The sequence below is a fragment of the Berghia stephanieae genome, chromosome 2 (genome assembly GCF_034508935.2).
Source record: "Berghia stephanieae isolate SIO BIC M18660-M18661 chromosome 2, UCSD_Bste_1.3, whole genome shotgun sequence".
Lineage (NCBI taxonomy): Eukaryota > Metazoa > Mollusca > Gastropoda > Nudibranchia > Aeolidiidae > Berghia > Berghia stephanieae.
In genome coordinates, this window is record NC_088361.1 from 21,856,344 (window position 1) to 21,872,103 (window position 15,760).

General features: G+C 34.3%; 1 protein-coding gene across 1 annotated transcript; it reads left to right on the top strand.

Moving 5' to 3' along the window:
• The first annotated feature begins 2,642 nt into the window (after positions 1-2,642).
• Positions 2,643-13,745, top strand: LOC144964493 (m7GpppN-mRNA hydrolase NUDT17-like). Its single transcript, XM_078898863.1, has 7 exons — positions 2,643-2,854; positions 3,759-3,881; positions 5,655-5,838; positions 8,078-8,103; positions 8,922-9,023; positions 9,946-10,178; positions 12,615-13,745. Exons 1-7 carry the CDS (start codon positions 2,774-2,776, stop codon positions 12,757-12,759), a joined length of 894 nt encoding a protein of 297 aa, XP_078754989.1. The 5' UTR covers positions 2,643-2,773; the 3' UTR covers positions 12,760-13,745.
• The last annotated feature ends 2,015 nt before the right edge of the window (positions 13,746-15,760 follow it).

The following is a 15,760-nucleotide window of genomic DNA, read 5'->3' on the forward strand; positions in this document are numbered from 1 at the left end:
ATAATAATAATATTATTTTGTTTTGAATGTTTTGAATGTACTATTTCGTTTCATTTCGGGAATTCCATGATGGTGACTAGTTTGAATGGTGCGAAAAATAATGATATGATTATGGAGAGAATGATTGCTGTCGTCTCGGGTTTTCCTTTATTAAAAATTATGTCCATTACAACAATGAGCTGATAAATATTTTGGTTACCAGACCTGTAACTAAGTACATGTTGGTATACTACACCTTATGGGTCATTTTCGAGGTAACTGAAAGAAATTGTGTGCAAAAACTAAACATGATAGATCAATGAATTTTTTGGGTGAATAAAGATAAGGATTGTGAATTTATACAAGTGAAATTCCATATTGGCACCTTTAGTATTGATGGCACAGCACAACCAACGATGGTAGCATTTTTGATACTTACTTATCCGAACCAGCGACCAACTGAGCTCCAGTCCTTCGGTCTTGTGCCATGATGTATAATTTTGATGTCTTTTGTTAAATCAAGCCCATCATTGCGATCGGCTATCGGACCTGCAAATATGTCGGTCTTTACCCTCAAAAATGGCCTCTTAATTTCTGGAAGAAATTATGAATTATAACTGTGTTTGTTTACCAACTTGCTGGGAATCCAAGATCTTAACATTCTAAATTGCTTTCCACGTTTATTTAAAAAAATCAAGCTATAATACAAAAGCTTAACTCACTCAATCCTAGAGATTTTTTCTACTTTTCAATATTGGAAAAAATGTATTCAAAATGAACATGTACATAGGAAGTTTTATTCAACTACCACTAACATGTAAAAACTAAAAACATTAGCTTTGATACTACGCCTGTATTTTGTCTCAGAAAAACGTAATAAATTTTAATGGGCATGGGGTATAAGTAACCCGGGTAAACTACGGATATAGTCGGTGTTAGGGTTGAGTGAGTTAAAAACTGAATTGTTCAAAATTGCTTCGAGTTAGATCTTTAAAAATTCAGGTATCTAAATATTGCCGTGGATATTTGATTTTAAAAAAATAAAATTACGCCCTTCCGCCAGGGCATTAAGATATCGTCGCCTAGGCATTCCATGAAGGAATAATATAACAATATCTAACAGATTCCATCGAACAAGATGTCTGATGTCAATAGGAATCACCCATGTTGTCCAAGTGAGCGAATTTGGGGTTAATAATCTTGCCTAAGGACAAAAATAAAAAAGAAGGAAAGAGCCTGAAGCGGGGCTCGAACCCGGGACTTTCCGGATCACAGCGCAATGCCTTTACAACTCGGCCATTTCGCCCCACTTCGTTAGATCTTTATAAATATTACGTAAGTAGCCTATTGTTGTAGATATTTGGTTAATGTGTTTTTAAACGGTTTTGTTTAGCCAGTTCGCTATTGGCAATTTTTAGAACGTTAATGCATATAGTTTTTGTCTCTTTTGAATCATACCACCGACTGTTTATGTTACTCGACCACATCAAAACGCGCGCCGAGATGAAAAGAGAGTCATAGTGTCAATTGTTATTTATTTATTTATCTTTTTATTCATTTATTAATATTCATATTGGCACCTTTATTATTGATGTTTATTTTTACTATTTACCTATCTATTTATTCATTTATCTATCTTTTTTTTTTCGTGAGTTGTTGATTGTTTTAAAAACACTTTTCCATAATTTCCATAGCTTAGCTTTAATATATACCGGCCATCAATCATTTATTTTAATATAAAAGGAACGAAGTTGACGTCACTCAGCTCTTGTTTTTGTTTTTAGACAGCAATTTTATTTATTAGTTCTCACTAAATTATATCAATCAGAATATTACCTTCAAGGTTACACATAGTGTTGTGTGTTGGTTTGTTAATCCGGCTGGTGGATGGTGTGAGTATTTTACTTAAAAGCATGGCATCAACTGAGATGAAACCCGAAACGTTTTATTTTGATATATCTTTACCTCCGTTTTCGTCCGGATTTAAAGATCCATGTGCATATTTGAATGGTTTTGGATGTATATATGAAGTTAAGAAATGTGTTCTACAAATGCCTATTATTAAACAAATAAATCGGTGTTTGGGTGTGGGTCGGGGGAGGGGGGGGGGTCGTTTATTTCATAATTCTTTTTTTAAAACTTTTAATGCCTTTATCTATTCATTACTTAAGAATGGAAAATTAGGTGTATGTGTGTAAGTGTATGTACGTGTATGCGTTTGTGTGTGTGTGTGTGAGAGAGAGAGAGAGAGAGAGAGAGAGAGAGAGAGAGAGAGAGAGACAGAGAGAGAGAGAGTATGTGAGTGAGAGCGATTGTAAATTAAAATTTGTTCTAACGCACTGTTACATTCTAATATGGTAGAGAGGCCAGGGAGACCAAGATTTTGGTCTCCCTAGCCATATTGGTCGATTTTGGCTAGGGAGACCAAAATCTTGGTCAAAATGGCTCGCTTTGGCTAGGAGACCAAGATTTTGGTCTCCAGGCGTAAAACCGTATTTTCGTTTATAGAACTGTTTCTTTATGCTGAAGAGGCGAGTTTTTTCTTCTTTTATTTATTGCTTGCCTGTTTGTTTGTTTTTTTTTTTGGTTTTTTTTTTTTTTTTGTTGCAGTTCTTGCTTTTTATTTATTATTATTATTATTTATTTTTTTTGGCTCTTTATAATCACAATCCAAGATTTTGGTCTCCCTAGACACTACCTTCTAATATGTACTGAATACCTTCTAACAAATTTTAGGACTTCCGTTAACAAATCGAAACTAAGGACGCCTTGGGACTTGGGAGTTGGGAGGAAAATGGCCCTCGCTACACAAGCCAGAGTTCTTGTGCATCTCAAGAAGAATAATGGCCCTGTTCGGTTGGCCGCTTTCACTGACGTGAGTTATTACTTCGTCATGTAGATTTCATTTTCGATATAATGTCTTTTCGTTCCCAGATCTGAATAACGATTTGAAGATCTAGAGAGCGGAATTTTCCTTGCTTGAGACTTGAGAGGACAACCACTTACACAATTTATTCAATAACACAGTCTCATTCTCAACAATAACACAGTCTCATTCTCATTCTCATCAATAATTGATAAGACTTAGACACTGACTTGGAATTCTTCACTTCAAATAGAAATCTTTTTGCAAACACCTACCTCTATTTTAAAAACATACATGTTTCAACTTTCTTTACATTTTTTTTTCATTCTTCACGGTACTTCACGACTTTTGATCAGCTCGTTGATTTGGCTCTCGTCGATATTATTATTGAATTGACAGGCTACGGTGTCATTTTTCTGAAATTACGCTATTCTGACACTCTTAACCGACTTTTATGACGTCATTTACGTATTTCGATAATTTGAACAAAGAACTTAAAGTTTACAAATTGAAATTAAGGGAGGCCTTCCGAAAGCTCCTACATCCCCAGTATTCTTGTTCTAGTAGGGTGTTTGGGAGAGGGGAGAATTTTTTTTTAAGTTTCCCCCCTCCCAAACCCCCTACTAGAGCTAGAACATTATAAAAAATAAAAATACTGAGGATGTAGGAGCTTTCGGAAGGCCTCCCCTCTTAACCGACTTTGATGACGTCATTGACGTATTTCGATTATTTGAACAAAGAAATTAAAGTTTAAAAATTAAAAGTAACATTGATTTGCAATGAATTTCATTATCATATTCATGTTTTGCACACGAAATGCCATAAACATAAAAATACGAAGTACCTATTGTTGAGTGTTGTAAAACCAAACCCATGCTTTTAGTAACCATTGTCTTTCTGTCCCACTCCACAGTGTATTCTCAACTTCTTTGGGTACCAGACAGGAACTGGCACAGTCTATATTCAGCTACATGAAAACCGTTTAATCGTCAGCGACACAGCATTCACTCCAGGTGAGCAGCCAGCTTTAATGAAGGTAAATTCAATATCTCTTTATTTCAAAGACTCCATATCCAAAGTAATGGTTTTGAAACATATCTTTGATATACATCAATGTTTGAATTTTTAAACATGCCTCTATCAAATAGTCTAAAGATGAAACTATTAGGGAATTTTTAAAAATTAATGAGAATCGTAATGCAAGATTGTGGTCAGCAATAATTTCCCAATTAGATTTAAATGGCTAGTTAACATTACCAACAGGAAATTTGTATTGTATGATTATAAAAATATTAGAATAGAATAGAAGGTATCGACGTCGCTTGATTCGGCCACTGGCCTGTCGCCGAGTCTTTCCAGTCACTGAATGTCTTGTTCACAACAGATCTAATGCATTTCCCTACCTGATCTTGTGGTCAGGGGCTAGCCTACACTACACTTTCTCTACTGATCTTTTGATCATAGCTATTTTGGGTGGGAGGCACTTCTACACTATGCATATAACTTTCCATCACAGTATCTAATCTATTCTTGAAAGCATTGACGCTCGGTGCTTCAACGACATTTGCTGGCATATTAATTAAGTTAATTAGTACTCGGCTTCGGATGCAATGCAGGCTCGGCTACGACGGGAAATTTTAACATCCCTGTTCTACAGCCTATATGTATTTCATGTAAATCATGCATGACTATAACAGGGTAATATTTCTTGGAACATGTCTGCAATGGTGGTGTGAGTCGCAAGTTTAATACCCAGACGGAGAAAAATGAACAACTCAAGAGGAAATCACGCATGGCACAGATGACACAGATGGGTTGGGGGTGGGCGAATAGCAGAGATATTATTGTACTTTTGCCGTTTCTCTTTGTGCTTTGTGTAACTATACCAGCGTGATGTATCAAGGCACTTGACTGACTGATCAACGTGTTGATACACTTACGACTAATGTGTTAGCCGTAGAGTGAGGGGTGTGCGACATGACTGATTAGGTAACTATGCCTAATGAGAAGTGAGTGGTTGATGTGCTTTATGTGAAGCCTGATGCTGTCATTTTTTAACATTGGGACAGTGTGTTACTTGAGTTTTGAAGTGCATTTAGTGTTAGTGGCTGTCAGTGGCGGGCCAGGGATGGATGATTATATCTTGATTGGTCTTTCTCAATCATCATCCTATTATTATTGTTATTATTATTATTATTATTATTATTATTATTATTATTATTATTATTATTATTATTATTATTATTATTATTATTATTATTATTATTATTATTTTATTATTATTCTTATTCTTCTTCTTCTTCTTTTTTATTATTATTATTATTATTATTATTATTATTATTATTATTATTATTATTATTATTATTATTATTATTATTATTATGATTATTATTATTGTTATTATTATTATTATTATTATTATTATTATTATTATTATTATTATTATTATTATTATTATTATTATTATTATTATTGTTATTATTATTATATAATATTATTATTATTAGTATTATTATTATTATTATTATTATTATTATTATAATAATTATTATTTGTATTATTATTAATATTGTTATTATAATTATTATTATTATTATTATTATTATTATTATTATTATTATTATTTTTACTATTATTATTATTAATATTATTACTATTATTATTATTATTATTATTATTATTATTATTATTATTATTATTATTATTGTTATTATTATTATTAGTAGTATTATTATTATTGTTAATTCATGGAAATGTTTTTATCTGGATACAATTTAATATTGATTATGTTCTACGTCATCACTCACAGCATCCATCTTTCTGTCCCATCATCAATCTCCAAAGAGAGGAGATGGAAAGCCTTCCAGAAGATGTGGCTTCAAGGGGGATAAATGTTGGGGTCGCTTTTCTATTAGAATCGGGAGATGGAAAAGTTCTTCTCACGAAGAGAAGTCAGCATCTGAGGATATTTCCTGGAATATGGGTACCACCAGGTTAGTAAAACTAAAAAAAAGAAAAGTAACTAAGAGTCAACACTTGCTTTTGGATTGGAAGGTCCTGGGTTGGAGCCTGGCTCGGTGCATAGTTGATCCTTGGGAAAGGATCTTTACTCACATTCTCTCACCATACTCAGGTGTAAAATGAGTACCTGGTCGTTAGCAGCGTTGTCTCTGTCCGAAAAAATTGTAATATCGCCTAACAGGTATCGTGTCTTGTCCTACATGTTAAATGTTGCTGTTGGCCAGGAACCCCTTGTAAAGCGGTTTGAGCATATTTAGTGGATATTGCGCTATATAAAAGCTCAATTAAACTATAACCTGCCACTTTAATCAGGCATTGTGTTTGGGGTGAACGTGATGCTCAAGATTTAATTCTAAAAAGTGTGTATGAAACAGTGCCAGACGAAGCAGAGAGAAAATTACAAGAGAAATAAAAACATCAGCCTACCCCAGTTACTGGTGATCGAACCTCAGACCTCCTGATTACCAGTTATGAGGAGATCCGAGGTTCGATCTCCAGTCAAGGCAGTCTGATTTTTAGGGATTTTGTCTTTCTTGATTTGTCTGACTGGGGCTGTTTCATACACACTTTTTTTAGATCTTTGTCTTACACCGATGCCTTCTCCCTCGTTTATTTCTTCAAAATTTAATTTAAAGTCAAAATGGTCTAAAACATGAAAATTTTAGGTATATTCAATTTTTGAATTTGTGTTCATTTTCCTCAATAATAGCACATTTAATTTAATTTTTTTATATTTTGATTTAATACTAGAATGTCAACATCTGGTTCAACACCAATAGCACCATATTGAGATGGAGAGTCACATATATCTTTTGTCCACATGACGACATCTCCACCTCTCCCACCCAGCAGTGATTTGGTAGCTAACTCTATTAGTATTAGGTCTCGCAGACTGTACTTTGTGATAACCATTATTTAATCAAAAAGATATCAACTGGGCATGAGGGTTCTTTTTTTTTTTTTTTGAAAAAACAAAACAAAACAAAAACAACCCGTTGTATCATTCATGGCCTCTTGTTCCCAGGACTGCATTTGATAGGATGAGGAAAAATAGATACAAAATGCTTTTTAATGAATTGTTGGGATGTCAGAGTAATAAGAAAATATTATTTTGTAGCTTGTATGCAAGTCTGACATGCTTGTTGTTACATCGTCGGTGCCAGATCATCAGTAAGTTGCAAAACACAGAACTATTTTATATTTGATTGTCACTGGTCCAGAATTATTCTGTATGTACTTTGCTAGTGTAAGATTGACTTTTATAAATAATGTATGAATGGTCATAGGGAGACAATCGTGTAATATATTCATTGAGTATAGTTTTTCATGAGTTATATCCCCTTACAGATCTTATTCTCTATAGATGATAATTACATTTGTTTACCTATCTTGTTGGTAGTTCATTGCCCTTTTAGTTCGTTGACCCTTTTAGGTACATATAAAGGAAATAAAGTCCTCTTATTTTGCTAACTTCCAGAGAGCCTTCAAGTGTTATTTGTTGTCAAGAGACATCCAACTGTTTACTGAGCAAATGTCAGTTAGGTTACTCATTGTTTTAACGTGTATTGCAGCAACACATTTGCTTTCGGGTAATTTCAGTTTTATGAAAAAGAAGACGATGGAACAGTTTAAGAAGATTATTGGTTGAAATTTATAATTACCCATCAAAAGCATTAGACAGATGAGGACAAGTTTGAAAAGAAATAACAGTAGATTTCTAGAGCAATCTATTTTTATTGTTTAAGATTATATTAAAGTTAAAGTTGTTTCACTCAAATAGTTACAATGATGATTTATGAAAAAAATAATAAATAAATAAACATTCACGACTTTCTGTCTTTTATCAAAAGAGCCCAGACAGGGCCTGGATGAAACAAAATAGTCCAGATCCAGAACAAGGACACAGATGGTACAGAGGGGTAGAAGATACATCAAATATGTGGAGCTGTATAGAATTCCAAAGCAAGGAAAAGCTTATGGTGGGAATGCAAGAAAGCACTTTGTTTATAATCTTTTTTGTATTCGATTTTATTCTTGTTGAATTTAATCCCCCAAAAATGTGGTGGAAACAAATGAGTGGAAACAAAAGTTATCTCCCACACGTTTTCCTTTTTAACAATTAAATTTTTTAATCACTCTTCAAAATGCCATACATTTTAGACTGAATATGAAGTTGTTGATCAGTTACATTTTATCACTTCTTCTTTTCAGGTGGTCACGTTGAATGTAATGAAAATGTAAGTATCGTGTACTACAATGAAAGCCAATTAGATTCGAGGGATTTGGTTGTTTTGAGGTTGTTGTTATTTTTGTTTGTTTTTTTGGGGGGGTTTTTTTGTATTGTGAATTTGTTGTTTTTTGTGTGAATTTGTTGGGTTTTTTAAAGGTTTTTTGGGGGGGTTTAGTGTCAGAAAATCACGGTATGTAACTCGTTCAAGAGTAATGCAAATACCTGTTATTATAGGATTGTCTCCCTTTTTTGCCAAATTAAATAGGACTTTCCTTTTTGGAAGATTTTTTATTTTAGTAAGTATTCTTTCATTTATATATATATATAAAAAGAACAAAACAATTAATTAGCTTTACAGTTTTTACCATTTCTTCCACTTGAGGATCAATATTTAAGGAATGTCTAGCATGTTGCTTCTCTTTATTTATTCAGTGATAACCAGGTATTCGAGAGCTAAGAAGAAAGCTGTCAATCTCGCTACAGATTGTGTAATGATCAAATTAACTGTTCGTTTGGAGTACGTATGACTCACCTCAGTTATTTGCGATTTGCATATTTATAGTTTTGTCTATATGTTGAATGACGAGGATATTATTGTGTCCATTATCACACAAATTACTGGGCTCGACATACAAACTCACCATGAATAGATACACATGCAATACTTTCTTTTGTAACTTATGCTTAATTGAAGTACTATTAAAAACTACGAATTTTTTCCATTCAATATTGTTGAAATTATTTTGTCCCTGGTTCACAGATTATTACTTACAGATGTATTATAATAAAAGGAATGTTAGCATGTTGTTCTTTATTTATTTTCAGTTGATAGACGCAGGTATTCGAGAGCTGAAGGAAGAGACAGGCCTGTCAATCTCGCCTACAGATTGTGTAAATGATCAAATTAAACTGTTGGCGCTTTGGGAGGTACGGTATTGAGCTCACGCTCAAGTTATTTGCGACTTTTGTGCCATCATTTTATCAGGTTTTGTTCTATAATGTTGTAATAGACGATGGTATATTATCTGTGTTCCATTATAGCACACAAAATTATTACTGGGCTCGAACAGTACAAGATCTCACCATGAATATGATATCAAACCATGCAAATTACTTTCTTTTTGTATACTTATCGACTTTTAATTTGAAGTAGCTAATTAAAAAACTACAGAATTTGTTTCCATTCAATGATTTGTTTGGATAATTTATTTTTGTCCCTGGGTTTTCACAGAATTAATTAAGATGTATTATAATAAGCAAGAAATGTATCTTGTTTTTCAGTCTGTCTACCCAGCTAAGTCTGGTTAGTACAGAATAGTGAGAATTACTCATAACATGGATGGCAAAAAACAATAACAAAGACCTGAGTGACGTCAACTTCGTTCTATCTACAGGCAATCATTCAAATTTTCCTTCTTTTTCATTTTTTTGTCACCATCAGCACTGATTAAGAAATCACAAAATTATTACTGGGCTCGAACAGTACAAGATCTCACCATGAATATGATATCAAACCATGCAAATTACTTTCTTTTTGTATACTTATCGACTTTTAATTTGAAGTAGCTAATTAAAAAACTACAGAATTGTTCAATTTGATTGTTTCCATTATTATGTATTTGGTTTAATAGAGATTAATTTATTTTGTTTTTCAGTTGTTCTACAGCTAAGTCTGGTTAGTACAGAATAGTGAGAATTACTCATAACATGGATGGCAAAAAACAATAACAAAGACCTGAGTGACGTCAACTTCGTTCTATCTACAGGCAATCATTCAAATTTTCCTTCTTTTTCATTTTTTTGTCACCATCAGCACTGATTAAGAAAGAAATGATTTCTTATTTTTCAGTCTGTCTACCCAGCTAAGCTATCGGCTGGCCCCCCAAAACGTCACCACACAGTCGTTTATTTTCATGCCAAGCTGAAGGAAAACCTTACCGCAGAATCTCTAGAGTCACAATTGAACTTTGACCCTGGTGAAGTTGGAGCTTGTGCCTGGATGGACAGAGAATTAATCGTAAAGATTGTGGAGGCGTGTGAAGAGACCTCACCAAAGGAGTTATCTTCTGATTTAACTTTTAGGTGAGTTGTTCATTACAATTAACCCCCTCTTTACCACCCATAGAAAAAATCGTCACATTCGTTACGATGTAGCCAACATTTTTTTCATTCTGATTTCTTTTGTACATCATAATATTTTAACAAAAATGTTTGCTACAGTTAAAGTATATTAAACACTGTTGAAGAAAAAAATATGTATAGCAAGAACTAACAGCTTTTGTATTTGAGTGAAATAAATCTATATTTGTATAGGTTGGGTGTGAAGTTTTGGGGACAATCCGGAAAATGGCCGGTAAGGAGAGAGTTAAACATTATTAGTGTCACTTTTGGGAACTTATTAAAATGAGAGATTTAACACATTGGCCGTATAACGATTAGTAGATTTGTTGTGAATTTATTAATTAATAGTCAATGATTTTTCTGGTCGTATTGTCAATCAGGCTTCCTACAAGGTTGAGAAATTGGGAAAAAGTCGGGTATTTGATAATTTTCTTTGGGAAAAGGGTCACAATTCACTCATTTACATAGGTCTGGAAATGGTCAGTAATTTGTTCAGGTCTACTGCAACCACCACCACACCATCATCATCACTGCCAACACCACCACTACTGCAACCACCACCACACCATCGTCATCACTGCCACCACCACCACATCATCGTCACTGCCACCACTACTGCAACCACCACCACATCCCTGCCACCACTACATCATCATCATCATCATCATCACTGCAACCACTACTCCAACCACCACATCATCATTACTGCAACCACATCATCACCATTACTGCAATCACCATCACTTCTCCAACCACCATCACATCACCATGATCACTACCTTAACAAATACAACCACCACCACCATTACTACCACAATTCCTCCTCCACTACTTCATCACTAATATCACTTCTGTAACAACCACTACCACAACATCATTGCCACTACTACTGCAACCATCATCACTACCACTACTATAACCACATCATTATCATCAGTACCACCACTACTGCAACTACATCATCATCATCGCTACCACCACTACTACAACTACCACCACCACATCATACCTCTTTCACCGCATCAGCTACGCTCCTTACTGATATCCTTCTTAAAATTTGATGTCTTTCCTCCTTTGGTGGAGTTTATTGGTTAGAATACGAGTCTGGAATAGGTCTGGAATTTTCTGCTCAAGTTGTGGGAATGCTGTAAATTGGCATTTTGTCTGTGTACAGTATTATTTGTAGATAAAAATCTGAAAAGCTGTGTATGAAACAGGTGCGAGACAAAGCAGAAAAAAAAAATGTCTTTGCGGCTAGGAGGTCTTGCAGAATGACACTCTCTTTGGGTTCAAGCCTCTCTTGGTGCATAGTTGAAGTCCTTGGAAATGGCTCTTTACTCATATTCTCTCACCGTACTCAGTGAAAAATGAGTTCCGGGCCGTTAACACCTCTTTGTCGGAAAAAATTGTAATATCACCTTACAGGCATCAAGTCCCGTCCTACATTTTAAGTGTTGCTGTTGGCTAGGGACCACTTGCAAAGCGCTTTAAGACTTTAAGCATGTTTAGTGGATATTGCGCTATATAAAAGGTCAATTTTTAAAAAATAATTTTTGTCTCGACTGGGGATTGAATCTCATACCTGTTTTTTTGTGTGATGGTCTTTTTCTTGTATTTGTATTTCTCTTTCTGCTTTTTATGGCAGTTTCATACACACTTATTCAGGTCTTTATTTCATTCCTATGCCTGCTACCTATTTGCCACTTTGAGAGCATTAGACCAACACACAAAGGGCCTAAAAGTTCAGTCACCAATTTGTTTGTTTTTTTACCAAGCTCCTGTCCACCAGATTGGGTCTTATCTAGTTTAGGTTGAAAGTACCTTTACAATGAGACCAGCGTCCCCTCTATGGAAGTAAGAAATGGTTAATTGATTGTTAGTGTCCATTTCCACTTGCCTTTCTTTAATTGTGGGGCAGCGTGGCTCAGCGGTAAGGTTTTTGCTTTGTATCCGAAAAGTACCAAGTTCGATCACCCGCCGTTGCTCTGTGTGCCCTTGAGCTCAATTTGGGGCTGAATAAAAGGAATTTTATTTTATTTACTTTGGATCGGAAGGTCCTTGGTTCGAGTCCCCGAGTGGTACATAGTTGAGTCCTTGGAAGAGGTTCTTTATTCCCATTGTCACCATACTCAGGTGTAAAATTAGTACCTGGCCATTAACAGCATTGTCTCTGTCCGAAAAATAAAATTGTAATTGTAGCAGGCGTCATGTCTCGTCCTACTTGTTGAGTGTTGCTGTTGGCTAGGGACCCCTTGCAAAGCGCTTTGAGCATGTTTAGTGGATTATGCGCTATATAAAAGCTCAAGTTTTTAAACTGACTACTTTTTAAAAACAATAGAATAACTTTATATTGGTTTCTTGTAATGACTTATATTGCACACTTTTTCTTATTGGCAGTGCCCTTGTTCTCAATGATAAGCAAGAACAGTGTAAGACAGAGCTGCCTCTTGCACCCTTGTTAAAGACACTTCCCACAGACAACAATATGGACAGAGTGAGCACAGGAACGAAATTTGCCCTTGAACAATTTTTGAAATTGTGATTTATAGTAATTTATACACAATACCTCAACACATTTGGTGACACATTCCAGTTCCAGTGTTTTTGTTTTTGTTTGTTTTTAGGTGTTTAACGCCCCTTTCGACACTATTTAGGTCATTTAAGCGCATGTTTCTGTCTTTTATCAATTTTTATCGGCCTTGAGGGGCCATAGCTGCTTTTTTTTTTTTACAAAACAAACATGAAAATATTATGATTTTATAAAGATTTTTATTACAACAGTGTTTTTGATTGGATGATCCTCTGCTGATACTGATATGCAATATAGGACTTTGTTACTTACACATTTTGCAAATTAACTTTTATTAGAATGGAAGGGAAGAAATGGAAATAGAAACGTATACCTCACTTGATTATTGTTTTTAGACTATGAGTGAGGTGTTCCGTTCTCATCAAATTGACCATAAAGGTTGCACTACATTGTTTTGTGTGTTGGTTACAATTGTTTAGGTGGACAGAATTGGTGAGCATTTTGCCGATCCGAATATTGTCAATGTACTTGAGATACTGCCAGTTTAATGACAATAGAGGGAGGGAGGTTTCTAAAAGCCTTGAGGGGGTGGGGGGGTCCTGGAATTGAGCCCCAATTTAACTTCTTAGTTTTCATTGTGTAAGATTGTTAATCCCCACCTTGCTCATTTGGACAACATGGGTACATAATTCCGTTGATATTTGACATAAATTTAATTGACAGATTATCCTTCATGGAATGCCCAGGTGACTGAGTTGACAAAAAAGGGCCGAACTTTTGATAAAGAAGCAAAATGGAAGTAAGGCCATATTATTCATCAAAAGTGTCCTGTGATATAGCAATTATTGTTATCCAATAAATATGAATTAATTGTATGGAAACTGAACTATATTAAATAACTCACTGTTTTATGATATTAAAATTGCAATGCTTTTCCATTTTGATTTTCTGAACAGACGTCTATTATTTATTTTAAAATAAAAGAAAATGAAACAAGATCATACATTAGTTTTAGTGATATTTATTTATCAATCGATATATTACCAACCAGCTGCTTTATAGAGCATAGAGTGATTTAACAAACAACACTTGCAACATACATTAACAAGTTAACAACTAGTTCCCAACCTGCAGCAATTGACGAATGAAAGAAAACGAAGATCTGTACTCAGAGTCTGCGAACAGATCTTCATTTTCTTCCACGTCGTTGATCAATCACTGTAGATTGGAAACTTAATTGTTAACTTGCTATTGGTTGTTCAATTGCCAGGAAAAGTAAAATATAAAAGGGAGAATAGTAGACAATGTAAGAAATGTACATTTGTACCTAGTCTCATCAGACAAAAATTATATCTCCTCACCTGAAATAACTTTTGTAACATTGTCTCATCAACAGATGATTCATAAAGGGGGGGGGGGGGGGGGGGGGGGGGGGGGGGGGAATTATTTCTCATTTTAAAAAAAGCAAGACGGCAGTGTTCATATCCAATGATGAATGATGATGCTGTGAGCCAGCTGTTTATATCGCTCTTTGTGTACAAGAGAACTCAGTCCATTTAGATAGCAAATTACTCCAACAGTTGTCTCACAATACATTACACAGGAGATGATCACTGCCATCTTGCTTAATATTTGATGGAGACAAACATTAAAATCAATAAAAAGTAATTGTTTTTGTTTTTAAGTGTTTTACGGTGCTTGCAACACATTTAGGTTATATCAGCACCAGTAAAAAGGAAGAAAATGGGATAGTTTTGTTTTTGTTTTTAAGGGTTTTACGGAGCTTGCAACACATTAAGGTCATATCAGCACCAGTAAAAAGGAAGAAAATGGGATAGTAAAAAGTTTTAGAATTACAATTAAAGCACAAAAGAAAAGGTAACACAAAGGGGAATTGGTTCAAATAGAGAACATGATTCCAAGAGCACATCATCAAGTACTTAGTTTGAGATCACCTAAAAGTCTCATCCAGACACAAGCATAGGTCTCAACTGTAGGAATACACTTTCCCCGCGTTTTTTTGCCATTTCAAACGGCAAAATTTGCCATAAAAAATGGTAAAATTTGCCATCAAAATAGCAAAATTTGCCAAAAATTTGCCGCTAGTTTTACAAAAATCAAACAATTAAAACAACATGTACAGTAAAAAATTGACACAAATATGGCATTTTGTAGAATATTGATGTCACATGTCAACATGAATTTATTTACATTTTGAATGGTTTGAAATATTATAATAATAATAATAATAATGATAGCCATAGTAAGTAAGTAAAAAAGAGAAGGAAGTAATCAAAATATTTTATTAACTATTTAGCTTCTTAAAATTTGGGAAATCAAAGTGAACAATCGCATAAAAAATTCAAAATTTGAAAAAGTAATTAAGGAGAGGAAAAAAATAACTATTCACAAGGAAAGAGAAACAAAATCCATTTTCCAATGGGGGCACATTAAATTTGTATTGAACTCTACTTACTATCCAATTTTTAGCATTATTATTATTGCTTTGTATTTCAATATAGGCCTAATGGGGTTTTGAATGAAAAAAAGTGGAAAAAATCATGAAAAATCATAATCATATGTTTGTTTTGTTTTTAGGTGTTTAACGGCGCTTTCGACACTATTTAGGTCATTTAAGCGCCCGTTTCTGTCTTTCATCAATCTTTTATCGGCCCCGAGGGGCCACAGCTGATCAAAACGTGTACTGTTGTAATAAAATCTTTATAAAATCATAATAGTTACATGTTTGTTAAGTAAAAATATCTACAATTTCTGCAGGAGTTCACATTCCTGCAGATACTTTAAAATTGTAAGCGGATCGACCGACTGGAACAGAGACTTCAAGTCTCTGTTATCATAATGTTGTGACCTTATCTGTTCTAATTCTGTACATTCAATTAAAATGTGTTGAACTGTCAGGTCACAGTTACATCTTCTGCAGAGGGGTTTTTCATCCCTCTCCAGAAGGAAACGGTGAGTGAGGGCAGTATGTCCGATCCGGAGTCGAGTTATT